General features: G+C 39.7%; 1 protein-coding gene across 1 annotated transcript in view; it reads left to right on the forward strand.

The window, feature by feature from the left end:
• The first annotated feature begins 217 nt into the window (after window positions 1–217).
• Window positions 218–15,081, forward strand: part of LOC145985564 (kinesin-like protein KIF26B) — a 968,206-nt gene continuing 953,342 nt past the window's right edge. Inside the window, exons 1-2 of the mRNA XM_083119635.1 lie at window positions 218–356; window positions 12,380–12,510. Of these exons, the coding sequence (XP_082975761.1) occupies window positions 354–356; window positions 12,380–12,510 (134 nt within the window). The 5' untranslated portion in view covers window positions 218–353. The remainder of the gene's footprint in view (window positions 357–12,379; window positions 12,511–15,081) is intronic.

A 15,081-nucleotide genomic window follows, 5' to 3' on the forward strand; every position in this document is an offset into this window, starting at 1 on the left:
GAATTTGTGTCCCCTACTCGTAAACCTGGCGCTGCATACACACCTGGCATCAGATTATGAGGGTATCTACCCTGGGCTTCTCACTGCATGCTCAACCCTATCCAGCGCCTGTAGCTGCTTGTGGAGATTCATTCTGATAAACGCTTGCCTCCTTGCAGGTTTCGTGTTGTCCCCCGCTGCAACTGAGCTGATAATGCCAAGTGACCGTTGCTGTCGAATTGAGCTTCGTGAAGTGCTCTCGGCGTGCTGGCTCCCTTGTGACGCTAATTCAGTGTTTCTCGAGTACTTGCCCGTGTCGATGTGAAGTGTTGACAAGAATTAATTATCGCCCCTCGGCGAGCCGTGCTGGTGTAATGGTAAGTACACTGACCCGTTACAACATGTTCCCCCTGCACATTTGATTACTGGGCAATTCCGACGTCCGTGGCGGATTGGTTAGTGTTCGAATCCCGACATGTTCGTGGATGTTCTCTCCCTTCATCAATTTCATCACTCATCCTCATCGTCGCGATTAGTCAAAAGTGGAGGAAAACGACGCTAAATAACAAAACTAAAATCATGTCATTGTGCCATTTTATCTCGTGTATTCCTACCACACAACGAAGGTCCCTTGACAGATTGTACCCCCCACCCCGAGAATAATGTTGATTCTTTTTTAATTGATAATTTCAGTGTTTTATGTATTATAAAATGTGTTTCATATCCCGGAACCACAAATAAGAGATATATTTTATCTCGAAGTATGGCCTGCGTAAGTAAAAACTTCATATCTCGTAGTACTTTCAGTGTTTTTTAATTCATAAAAGCTGGTTTTATGTATGCACACTAAAATAGCGAGGAGAAAGAACACGTGAAAATGGTAAACGTCACTAAACGTAGCACTCTTCGTCAACGTCAAACGTAGAACGTAAAATCATAAACATCAATAAATCTTTTCACCTCTGTTTTGGTTTTGTAGGTTTTCAGCCCTTCGTGCTTGATTTACCTTATTCTGTGATACATTTTAATGTAAAATTATTAATATTTATTGTAAATTTATTGACTTTTGTCATTAACATTTTGTATATATGAAGCGGTAGGCAACGTCCTCTCTGGTGTCGTTTTGGGTGACTTTCACTTACGCGAAGCTTTCGACACGGTAGGCCTGAATTTGCTTCAAGATAAAGAAACAGAGGTACTTTACTTGTCCAGTCCATAACACATCTCCTCGAGCTCAAAATAACTGAGAAACGTACTGAACAACATAATCTTCATAAACCATGCAAAAATGTTAACTTTTTAGAGGGCTACAGCTGTGGTGATGAAGCTCATCACCAGAGCTAGGAATTTTAGGTGCTGCACCTTAATTTTTTTGTGTGAAAATGGGTAAAAAATTAACTCATCCGCAAAATAAGCATGTATTGAACTCTACTCATGGTGTTTCGTTTGCACCTTTTTGCACCTTTTTCACAATCTCAGAACCTTTTCCACCTTTTTCACATTCTCAGAACATTTTGCACCTTTTCGCCCATTTTGCATCTTTATCATTTTTTTTAATACAACTCACGCGCTGTTTAACCCCACCCACATTCGAGGCACGGCTTCTTGTTTACCGCACAACAATGAATCGGCTTTCTTCAGTTCTTGGATGTTAATGTAGTAAGCGCGCGGACTTTAAACAGTGCCAACAATGACGCGTTACATTTGCTAGAAGTTGTGTTCTTTTTGTCCTATGCCGTATTGTTTACGAATTGTTGTAGGAAAGCTGTTTTGTCTTCGTTTCCTTCTCCTGTCTCAGAGAGCAAGGTAACTGCAGTCTGTGATCGACTGATCGATGCATCGGATTTGCTTGTTCTTCACCATGCCAAAACATAAAGTAAATGTTGGGAAACTGCAGGACATCGTTAAACAGTTTAGCGGTGACGGCATTCAGAGTGATGGATCTGTTCTGAGGTGTGATGTGTGTGATATTTCTATTGCTGTTGATGACAAACACCAACGCACTCGGGTTGTGCAGCATCTACAAAGTGGAAAGCACGTCAGGAATAAATAACTACGAGATGGTAAAGGTGGGAAGCAACAGCAATTCATTGGTGAGGTGTTTGCATCTTCGAGTTCTAGAAATACAAATTAATTTTTCAGTGAGACAGCAAGGACATTTATAGCGTGCGGAATACCTCTTTCGAAATTTAACAATCCTGTCATGAAATCATATTTGCAAAAATAGGCTATACTGGGAAGTCAGTTCCAGATGAGAGCACCTTAAGGAAATCTTATCTTCAACCTCTTTATGAAGCTAATATCTCGCAGATCAGGCAAGTAGTAGCTGGCCGTCCAGTCTATTTCATACTAGATGAAACCACAGATAGGCAAAACAGGTAAGTTTTGAACATTTTAGTAGCACCTCTCAATGGACATCAAGTGAAATCCATGCTTTTAAAAACTTATTTTCTCGGCAAAACAGATAATGCAAGTGTAATGCAAAGTTTCAATCATACATGTTTTATATTGTGGCCAGAGGGCGTAAAATATGATAGAGTGCGGTTAGTTCTTACAGACCAAGCATCTTACATGTTAGCTGCATTTTCTAATCTGAAGAATATGTATCCTAACTTAAAACATGTGACCTGCATTGTTCATGCTTTGCATAGAGTTTGTGAAGCTCTTAAAGATGAATATACATATGTGAACGAATTTGTTTCTAGCATTAAGAAAATACTGAAAGAGGCTCCTTCTAGAATACAGAAGTACGAAATTACTTCTTAGAAATTATTTAGAAGTAGAAATTACGAAACTTCCTCTACCACCCTCTCCCATCCTCACTAGATGGGGTACATGGTTAAAAGCTGCAGTGTTTATTTGCAATCATTTCCATACAATATCGAAATTTTTAGATGCTTTGCCTAGTGATTTCTCAGCTGTAGAAAAAGCCAAAAAAAACTTGCACTTAAACAGGAATTGCAAGATGAACTGTATATTGTACATTGCTTCTCTTTCCTTACTACTGCAATCACAAAACTGGAGGAGCAGTGTCCTGAAAAGGAAGCACAGTGGGATGTTTAGATGGATGTGCAACGAGAGCTGCAAGGGGTCGGGAAAGAGAAGTTAGAACAAAGTTTAGCCAAAAACCCTGATGTTCAAGAAGTCGCAACCAACAAGGATATGAATTACCGGTTGAAAACAAAATACGCACCACTTGTGTCTGTTGACGTTGAACGTTCTTTTTCAACTTACAAGTATCTGCTTAGTGACCGCAGATGTAGCCTCACTCAGAAGAACAGAAATTTTTAATTTAATCTATTTTAACAGTTTTCTAGATGACTAATTCTAAGCAAGTAAGAAGAAGCATGTTTTCCTTTATGTCGTTTTCTAATGTATCAGAGAATTTTCTTTGCTTAGTTATATTAAACGATTTAAAACCAGAGAATACTCTGTGTTTATCCAGACAAGTTGAGTCATATATGTATGCACTGCTCACAATAAATTTTACATCTGAAAATTAGCACCTATTTTAGCACCTTTTTTGTACAAGAATTGGCACCTATCTTGCACCTTTATTGGCAAATTTTTGCACCTAAAATTCCTAGCTCTGCTCATCATTTACACGGCAGTGCCGCCAGACGCTCTGATCTAGATCTAGGGGTTCGTACAGGAAGGGTGAGAGGCGGCTCGGGAAAGAAAACCCCGTATTCTTGACGTTCCCTATCTCCGCTAGAATATGGAAGCTTTTGCGTGTGTTTATGAACGTTTTGTGTTGATTTTAGCTCGCGCAGATGTTACAGTGAAGTAAAGAGTGGTTGTATGTGGTACTACCGTGCGTTCATTTCGATCTTCAGCCGAGAGATCGGGAGAAGCGTGGCGGGCGGCGCTGACGGAGATGGCGACATTTGAGGCCTGTAATGCCGCTTATTTGTATGGACATATGCATACATTCATATAAATATTGCAAAACGAGCACTAACCTGTGTTATAAGACGGTTTTAATTTTAGTAGCTTAGTAGCTGTATGTGCTGATGATTTTGACACGTCCATCTCACGGCGTAGAGGTTTGTTTGGAGAACGTTCTAACGCTGCACCAATTTCATCGAGTTTTGCTTCGGTTAGAATCCGTCGTTTTTGCTTAGGTGTTTCAAAATTTAACGATCCAGTTTCTCGTAATTTAAGGACAAGATGTCTAACCGTATCTCTATGTGAAGGTGAAACGCCTAGGAATTTCTGTACAAATTGCCTACACACGTCTCGACACGAGTCTGTTTTCACGTAAGTGTCATACATAAGAATTCTTTGTTCTAACGTGAACCTTGCGGCTGGCATTCCAATCGTCTCACTGACACAACACACATACACACTGCAATAACACAAACAAGTAACGGCAAGTAACCAAGAATATCACTCTTGCGCACAGTACGAAATTAACACGCTCTTGGTTTATATCTGCTCGCCACTATATTCACAGCTCTGTCTTCATCTAGTCACGAAGGAACAAAAAACTCGAGCTCGGAGATTTCGGATTGCAAGGAAGCTCACGAAAACCATTGACTTTTAACGTTTTTGTCTGCAGCGTAATCTTGATACAGTGTTGCACATTCGAAACCTCCAAACGATCGACACAAAACTCTTTCAAGGATATAAACTTAAGCAGGACGTTACTGGTCAAAACTATGATTAAAATGTTTCATTATCTGTGGGTCTTAACATCGTTTCTAAAGCGTATTTTTTTTTTTTTTTTTTTTTTTTTGTATATAAAGGAAGAACTTGGATGAATTACAGATGATGAATTATAACACAGGTTAGCGCTCGTTTTGCAATATTTATATGAATGTATGCATATGTCCATAAAAATAAGAGGTCATTACAGGACGCAAATGTCGGCATCTCCGTCAGCGCCGCCCGCCACGCTTCTCCCGATCTCTCGGCTGAAGATCGAAATGGACGCACGGTATTTATTATGTCATTATGTCGTTGCCAACTCCATGCGATATGAACTATATGTGGAAAATCACGTGTTGTGCATTGATATTTGCAGTTCTGTTCATAAAATATAATTGTTTTTGTGCGTCACGGCTTACAGAAGAATAGGAAATGTATTGGAAAGCAATTTGCATGTGGTTACGTTGTGTTCCAGATTATATATATATATATATATATATATATATATATATATATATATATATATATATATATATATTAAATATTGTGACTATGCTATACTACACGTAATAGATCAGCATTGATCTGACGACAGTGACCTTGATGATGTTCAAATTCTGCTGGCTGGTTTATGCTGTTATCTTCGTGTAGGTGAAAATCGTACGTGAGCGGAGTCTCAGTGTTGATGTTAATTTGTACGTTTTTGTTATGTCCAATGTTCATTAAATGTCAGTGTGTTTCTTGGCTTCATGGGTGTGCATACAACGATATTTCCTTAAAAAGAGAAGAAACAGCTCTGTGTTACGACTTTGGCTATGTTTATAGTACGCCATTCGTTGTCACTCAACACATTTGACCCTGCAACTAGATAGCATATTTTCAAGGTGATAGTATCAATGCCGACAGTAATTTAAATTTTTGTTTTAAATTTGATGCTCGACGTTTGCGTTAAGTTACGAGCCCCAGGTTTCGGGTCAATCCATATCAAACGGTCCAAAAAAAAGTAATGATTACCTGACCTTTCTTTAAATATCGACCTTTTAATTGTTACCCACGTGCACGACTGGTCAAAACAGGCATTATTATTTTCTTATTATTATTTGACTTCATACAAAAATGGCGGCCATTTTTCTTTCAAGACTGCATTCGCAGGGAGTTGCAATAAATTTCATAACCAAGCTTAGAAGAATGATAGAAGCTGGGATAGAAAACACTGTTTTCAGTACATTTCAAGCTGCATTTAATGTCCTGTACTTTTTTTTACCATCCTTAATGCAAATGGTTGAAATTTATGACCAAAAGTGACATTTAAACAAAAATTAAAGTTTTTTTTTTTTTTTTTTTCCGAAAATTGATACAATGTCACAAGTATAATTGTTGTGCAGGGAAGATACACATCTAATGTTTTAGCAGAAAATATTTTAGCTCTTGTTACTGCTTTCCTCTTTTACCGATAGCTATTTGAAAATGTTCCTTTTTTTTTCTTCTTTTTTCTTTTCAAAAATTTGAGCCCATAGGAAATAGCCATCGCAGATGAAATAATAGCGTTACTCTATGTACATCGAAGGTGCAAAAGAAAGCAAAACTCTCCATTATGCATTGCACCGTGCAATGTCTTGACCCCAGGTGGAGGTATTTTCAATTATTCTATGGGGTCCCTGGTTTGATTCCCGGTGGAGGTACTTTGAACAGTGTCTCAGATTCCACTTTAAACAGTAGGCCCATTATTTCTCTGAAAGTGACACTGCCACGAAGTGTCGGACACGACATAAGCAGGGATGCGATATTTAATCTTGTTGAAGTTTTTGGAAACTAAACAAGGGAGGTAAGTTGTAAATATGCGACGCAGGAGCACTCTGGCAAGAACAATGAGGTCAATCCATATCAAGTGATCCAAAAGATTGTTTTTTTATTTGTCTGACAATTTTTAAAAATAGCATTTCTTTGTTGTAACTTCTATGCAAGGGTAATTCAAAACAGGCATTCTTTATTTTTTATTTTTATTTATCTTTTTTAAATAGCGGCCATCTTTTGTTTCATGACTTACGGCAATTTTTGCCTTTGCGAACGGTTGCGATAAATTTGATAAAACAGCTAAGAAAAATGATAAGAGAGCTGGGTTAAAACCTCATTGTTTTCAGGACATTTCAAGCTACATTTTATGTCCTGTACTTTTTTTTTAACCATCTCTAATGCAAATGGCTGAAATTTTGGACCAAAACTAATTTTAACTTTTTAACAAAAATTAAAGTTAAGGATTTTTTTTTTAGCAGGGCAGGATCGTAATATCATAACTGTAATTTTTTTAGAAGTAAGATATGTATCCAAAGTTTTAGCAGAAAATATTTTAGTTCTGTTACTGGTTTCCTCTTTTAGATATAGCCTAGTTCTTTGAAAATGCTCGTTTTTCATTTTTTTCCTTCAAAATTTGAGCCTCAATATCTTTAGCATAAAGAGTACTCTGTGAGGGGTAACTGTAAAAGAAATCTGAGTTTTATATTCTATTGATGACAAAGTTACAATAGGGTCAAAAACAGCCAAATTTGCCTTAGTAGTTACAAATAAATATTTACTTTTTAATAAACCAAAATGCAATTAAAATTATTGTATTTATTTGTTACATCATGCGAGTGATGTAATAAGTCCATGACTAACCATTATGAATGAAATCGTGAGTAAGATAGAGGTTTTTTTTTATTTGTAACTACTACACGCGACAGATGTATATAGAAAACATTAGGCTTAACATCTTTCAGAGAAAATTACGGAATATATATAAATATTTCCAAGTTCATTCTTATGGTTTCTTTGAAGTAATTCTCACCCCTTTTATTTACACTGCTAAATGAAAAGCAATAGTTCTTTGTAGTATTTTTTTTTTTTTAAATAAAGGAAAAGGGGTATGGCGGGGCCCGTTTTAAACAGCCAGTTTTTTTCTTCGAAATTTTTGGTGTAAATTTTCTTCACGAAAACCTCGATCTCAAGTGTGTGTGTTGGGAAATATTAATAACATACCATAAACATAACTTGTCCCACAAATAACATAAAAGTGTAAAAATATGTAGAGCAATACATGGCTTCCTTTCATGCATTTCCATATTACTAGTAGGGTAATATACGTAAATATATAACAGGTACACAATTAATAAATACATTCCTATGAAAGGACCTTCACTATGGCGCAGTGGTAGCGTTGTAGCCTTGTAATCAAGGGGTCCCTGGTTCGATTCCCGGTGGAGGCACACAGTCCCGATTAGCCTTAAAGTGGACTTAGAACACAAAGTCAGTCAATCAACATTCCCATGAAAAGTTTTTTGTCTTGTTGTGCAGTTACATGCACTGCAAGAAATAACCATAATTACGGCTTGCCACACATTCAGTCAATGTTACCGTACTCTGCGACTTGCTGTGTGGCTTCATTTGTCTGTGGCGAGTCAGCTAAGACTGTATATCATTGGACTAGCCGACACGAGACAAGGCAATTGCAGGTCTCGTCTCGATACAAACCTCGCGAGTTAGGATCCTGGCCTGGGCATTGGTGTTGTTTGTGTCTCTTCATCAATTTCATCATACCATCACTCTTCCTCATCGTGGCGATTAACCAAAAGTGCACGAAAAGCGTCGATAAATAACGAAAAATCAAATGGAAATCGATACCACCCCTGCACGCTACAGCCAGAGGTCATTAACGGCTAAAAATAACTTCCGCGAAAATCTCGTGCAAGAGACAAATGAATCGCAGCCGAACGACGTTCATTAGGTCATCCCAGTCCCTTGGAAGACTAAGCCCATGAGACTTGCCGACGACCGAGTTTAAAAAGGAGGGGTGATTGCGCCCCCCCCCCCCCCAAATCTCCCTTGTGTGAAGTCCTCGCCTAGTTTTAAGAGAACCAGATGTGACGAACAAGGAACTCCGCATAAGCCAGACTAATTTTTCATCTTTTTTTCGTAATCGAATTTTTCAGTTTGATTGATTTGAATGGGAAGAGTGAAACGGGCCAAATCCGGGAGAATGGTTTCGGGGATTCGAGGGTCCCGAGCTACCAGTTCGCCTTGGGCCTTAATAATGGAGGTATCGGTGTATTATACGGTTTCTAGTGGCGCAGCAGTGTGTCCAACTCGTTCTAAATTACCAGGAATTTAGCCCCCTTTCCAGAATCCACTGATGCGCAGTTCGACTTTCCATACATTACCAGGACTTTCAGCAGATGCCATCCTTTTGCACCAATCTGCAAAGCGGCCGCATCAAAATGTCGTCGTCTGCTTTAAAACTTGCTACCGTGGCGTCCGTTCTGTAGGCAACGCCATTCCGATTTTCTTGCAAATAGGGCGAATATGCTGGATAGAGACTTATGCTATCGATATCATAAATAGTACTGCTCCTTCCCTCACGTGCGAAATTAAATAAAATATGTTGATTCATTACAGCGTACCTCCGTGTTCTCCTGCAACGTGCCTGGGGCCGGTCTCCGTGGCGAAGTGGTTAGCACATCGCACTACGACGCCAGGGATCCTGGACTTTAATCTCGGCCTGGGCCATGGATGTTTGTGAACGTCCATTCATCAATTTCACCATATCATCACTCATCTCTCATCTTCGCAAGTTAGCCAAAAGTGGCACAAAAAGCAAAGTAAAATAAAGCAAGTCAGCCAATCAATCCTGCAACGTGCAGAGCGCAAATCATTTGTGTGAGAGAAGATACGATTTTCATGAAATATATTCTGAAATGTGTCAGTCAATAACTTCTTTCTGACACAGATTTTGATGTCAATTTTGGTCTGCCAGGGCACATTGGTGAATGCTGTTCGTGAACAATTGCTGACATGCAGGATTTTTCTGGCATTTCCTCCCCCCCCAAAAAGTACTCAATCTCCCCCCCCCCCCCGCCTCTTACTGTGATTGCATTTAAGGCCGTGATCGTACTTCAAGCCAGCATACCTCGAGAATGGTCCCGCAGTTCAGTCTTGAAGCCTTGGACTGGAAGCGAGAATCTTCCGAATTGCACTTCGACTGCAGCGCCAAATACGATCAGTGGATAAAACTAACAACACATTGTTTTTCCCACTTTATAAACACTTGCCACCATAGAAACATCATAGCATTTTAAAATGTTCTTAAACTTACATTTCCACACATTAGAAGAACTGACTTTCGACTTCCGTGATTTGAAACAAAAAGTGCTCGAGTCAAGTACTCAAGCTGCAACGATGCTTGCTCCATGCTATGGTCTCGATTGCTCGTTTAATTGGCACCAAAGTGCATCATTTGATTCAAGTGAGGATTTCTTTCAGTCGAGATGCATTTTAATGCATCAGCTGATGCGATTTGATGCTTTTTGATGCACCAGAATGCATCTTTTTGATGATGGACTTAAACGTTTCGTCTGAGCTACATAAAGTCATTAGCTCAGACCAAACGTTTAAGTGAATCATCCAAAAAATGCAAGGTGCATCAAGGAACATCAACTAATGCATTGAAGTGCATCTCGACTGAAGAAAAAATCCTCACTTGAATCAAATGATGCACTTTGGCGTTTCTTTCACGACATACAAAAATGTGCCAAAATGCATCAAATGTGAATCCGATTCTTTGAAGAAGCTACAAAACACACTTTAGTGCATCAATCGATGCATTCTGGTGCATCAGTCGATGCATTTTGGTGCATTAATCGATGCATTCTGGTGCATCAATCGATATGATGCATTTAGTTTTCTGTTGGTTCGTATCCGATTTAAATTGCAGGTGCAATCCCGATTTGCCTGCTTGAGCATAAAGTGCGCTCAGAAAAAAAACAAAAAAAACATTTTGTTGTTTGAATAAATCAAGGTTGCTTTCCTCTGTGACTTTTCCAGACATACCAGAGAGAGAGGTATGTTTTATGTTTCTTCAGTGTATAAAAGAAGCATGATTTTTCAGCTTCCTTTAATAAGTAATTCAAAACATTTTCAATTAGTTTCAAGACTCAAAACGAAAAAATGACTTTGTTTCGAGACTCATGAGAACGAGACCAAGAACTTGCTTCTTAACGAGACCAAAATATGCTAAGAATAGGGATGGCCATAAAATCAGGATAGTACGAATATCCGGATAATTCGGATATTCTGATAATCCGTGTATCCGGGTAGAAATTATCCGTTATCCTAATAAAATTTTATCCACGATTTGGCCATCCGTAGCTAAGAATCACTTCGTCTCGGAACTATACGAAATCTTCTCGATGGCTTGACGGTGGCGCGGGCGAAAGTACCGAGTTCGAGCCCCTCTCTGGGGATGGTGTTTGTTTTTGACCGTCATTCATGGATTTCTTCGAATTCCATCATCCACTCCCAGCGTTGCGACCAGTCTAAAAATCGGGACTGGCGAGCGCAACACGGTGCGAAGCCAGACGTCTCGCGTACGAAGTCTGGTTAACGCATGTACGGTTGTGTTCGTCCCATCATTCAGTTCATCGTTCATTCTTATCGTCGCGATCAAACCAAGATGTACAAACGTGACGTAAAACGAGAAAAAAAATTCATGTCCGGAACGGTGCTTAGCCACAGTTAAAGAATGAAAAATATATTTCAAGACATTAGTTGGCAACATTGACAGGACGAGTCCGAACTGAGACATCAGTACAAACTAATTTGCATTGCGAAGGCTTATTAGACTCGAAATTGTTCTTCCCTTCCCCTTTCCCTGCACCAGCTGGCGAGTGACGTCACATCTTGGCTGTCACGGGGTCAGCGGAACCCTTGTCAAGCTAAAGATTTGTGTAAACATGCCATTTGCAACTAATGGGTCCAGGATGCCAGAGGGCTATCTATCTCGCTTATCCGATGGAAGATAAGCGCGACCCCCGCTGCTTATCTGGCGGCCCCCTAAGGTATATAACGTTCCCTGCTGGACCTTCATCCTGGCTTGCAGAGAATTAGTCAACGGAATAGTAACATGTTGGAGTTATGTTTGAGACACCAGGTGTGCAATCACGATATGCACCACTAACTTGTAATTTAACCTTTCTTGTATAAATGGATGAAGCATAATAAGTGGGCAATGGCAGCTTCTATGGTCCACATCTACACGAAGGCATCGGTCCAGATCGCTTCAGTGTGGACCAGTTTTTGCACGACAAAATTCGACCCCTTTTCTGAAAGTGTCAGGTGTACGTTCAGTAAATTCGGCTACCCAATACATGGGCGATGTTGGACCAGTAATAGTCTTACTATCACATGAAGGCAATGTCCCCGTACTCAACACGTTGCTTGACTTGTCTACACACATCTTCTCTCCTGTCCATTCTCTCTCTTTCTGTCCCCTTGACGACATACTCTGTAGTGTGTGCTTGCTCTCTTTCAACGAAAGTTTTGACCACCAGTTGAAGTCCAACAGATTATCACACCAACACACCTAAACGCACGACCATGAAATTAGGCGGGCGGCAGAAGTTCGCGCTGTTGCCACGTCAGAGCACAACCCTGTGTGTTCGGAGGTTTAAGAGAATGAAGGACACGCTGCTTCCCCACCGTGCCAAACGACTGGGTGCAGCTTTGAAAGAAAAAAAAGCATTACAAGCTCTTCTAAGAAAAACAAAACTATGCCAAAATAATAAATTTGAGTTGCCACAACACTATCAACAAAAATTTTATTGACTAGTGTTGTTATGTGTAGTTATTATTAGTAGTAGAATAAGAAGTAGTAGTACCATTTCCATGACTCCCAGAAAATATAAATAGAGTATGCTCAAGTCACTCGTTTCTTGCTTTGCAGGTAATGATGGAGTCCCGGAAGAGCAGCCGTCACAGTGGAATGATCCGCAGAAGACCAACTCCAATTCCTATGCTGCCACCTCGTGTCCAGTCACCAACGCCATCTGTCTCCTCCTCCAATAACAACAACAGGTGAGTACTGCTTTCCAGTGTTGTATTACATGTGCTGGCTACACTGATTTCGTATGATTACCCTGTATATTGTAATGTGCGCCTACTCGTAAGCGACGATAGTGCATTTCTACGTGTAGACCAATGTATACTTTGACCGTGTCCGAATCGTCAGCTGCTGCCGCCTAGCACCGTTGCACACTCGCAGAATCCACGTAACGTTGTAGTCCGAATCTGCGGAATATGTGGTGTTGGGAATCTTGTGCGGGGCACATTCATCTGCTAACAGCCACTAAAACTAATTTCTAAGAACTCTAAACCTGGCCCTCCTAACTTTACCAGATATGCATTTATAGAACTAAGCGGAACTGTAGTTTAGGAGGGGCCTCCTAGATGGCGCAGTGGTAGCGTCCCCGCCTTGTAATCAAGGGGTCCCGGGTGGAAGCACATAGTGGTTCGGATACCACCTTAAACTGTAGGCCCAGTCCCGATTAGCCTTACTGTGCATAAAGTGAACTTAAAACATCAAATCAATCTTCATGTAGTTTAGGAATTGTTAGGTTTGGAGCGCCAAGTTTAGAGCTCTTAGAAATGAATGTCAGTGACTGTTAGCAGCTGAATGTGCTCCGCACCAGACCCGTAAAGTTGGAGGAGAGTCGAAACTCGCTGGGCAGCCACATTGCAACTTTCACTTCGTAGAGGCGATGTTTATTGATAAACTATCTATAACTCAGTGGTACTTGGTCATTTTATCAATAGCACTATGTAGAAAAAATGTGAAAGAATTTACATTTATAGACTATAAATCTGGGCCAACACACCATCTTGCACAGAGAATGCAGCCGTTTTCTCTGTACAATACCACTATAGACTCTTATTGAACTTGTTATCTTGATAGATTAGTACGCAGTGATTCTGGTGAGCTGACAGGCTTTCGCCCCCCGTCCTTTGTGTAACATCGTGGAATGTATCTCATTTCAAAGATAATGGATTGAGAGAAAAACTTTAGACTATAATATTTCCATCCACCCTGAGAACTAATAAATTATAAATAAACAAAATACTGGCACGATCGAAAAATATCGCAACTTGTAGGAAAGAAATTAGCCTGCGAGGTGCAATATTCATCCCACAATAATTATTCTCATCTCATAAGAAATTATATTTTATTGCTAATAATTTATCTAAGAAGAAAAAAATCGTATATTCAATACCAAGGAAGATATAAATCAAAATACTAGCTCGTGTAGCATCACGTATGAATGCATGGCGGCCATATTGGAAAAGCCGCCATATTGGACTTACGTATTAGACTAATACTACAAGATACCGAAGAGATTGCTTTACAATAACATCTAGGTTCAACCCTAAAATGCCTAGACTTATTAGGATGTTCAACTCCCCCGAATCTTTTCGCATGTTGGATTAATCAAGTTCAGAAACCAAAAACGTACTACTCATTTTCACATACTAATCCAAAGATTTACAAACAATGCTGTGATAACCCTTCTTTGGGACGGTCGAGTCAGAATTTCAAATATCTAGAATTCCTGAAATTTCTAAGTATTAAGTTTTATTCGTGGTATTACAGCCCACCCACGTTTCCAGTGTTGTTCCTGGTTCAGACTGAAATTGTTCCCAGAATTACCCGTGTTGTTGGGGAAAGTTTTAATCCCTCGTGACAAGAGTGGAAACCTCAATCAACCCCCTCTCTCCCAATGCTCGACGTAGTATATAGATTTAGCCTATTTTCAGTCCCATAAAGCACATGGTTGTGTAGTTACTGCATATAGTGCTGTTAAATACAAAAAAAATTATGGATGAACACCCCCTCACCACTTTTTTTTTTTGTCTACGACCATGTTAGACTATAAGGGTAATCTGATTTATGCGTCGTGCAGAATCGAGCGTGTTTTGTTTTCCTTGACGTGAAGTCGTCGGTCCTTTGCAAAGGCAACCCAGAGGGTTGTCCGGAACAGGAAAGGGTGGTCTTTTATGTGTGCCTGTGCCTGCTATGATTAATGTGTCTTCTATTTGGCATATCTGAGGACCAGTATTATCCCTGCATGCGTTTTTTTGTGGCTTCAAGGGACAACTTAATAAAGATTAAGGGCTGACAGCTTTAACGGTAAAGTAGTGGAAATTTATGGAGACAAAAGATCCCCAACTTCCTACAAACCACCACTGTTGGAAAGAATGAGTTAGTTGCAACAGTTACTTTTTCAAGTAACGGTTACTTCTTGAAATAGGTAACTTAGTTACTTTCTTCAGGGAATGAGTAACGAAGTTAATACACACTAAACTCAAAAGAGCCAATTGATAACATTTGTTTTGGCTCCAGTGAGACATTGAAAGTGCATAAAATGATAATGCTTCACTTGTAGTGCATCAAAATCCATAGGGAAGTACATGAAAGGTTACTTTATCACCTCTGTTCCTCGTGATGCACCAAAAATTCCACGATCGACACGATCATTTCACTCTGCATGACGTCAGAAATTAGATAGTGTAAACGTGCCTTTAGGATCCATTTCTTAGTCAGGAAGGGCTTAAATTCACTTCCTCGTGAAAAATCTTTTTTACTCGTCTTTG

The sequence above is a fragment of the Lepisma saccharinum genome, chromosome 3 (genome assembly GCF_977018435.1).
Source record: "Lepisma saccharinum chromosome 3, izLepSacc3.1, whole genome shotgun sequence".
In the NCBI taxonomy this organism is placed as follows: Eukaryota; Metazoa; Arthropoda; class Insecta; order Zygentoma; family Lepismatidae; genus Lepisma; species Lepisma saccharinum.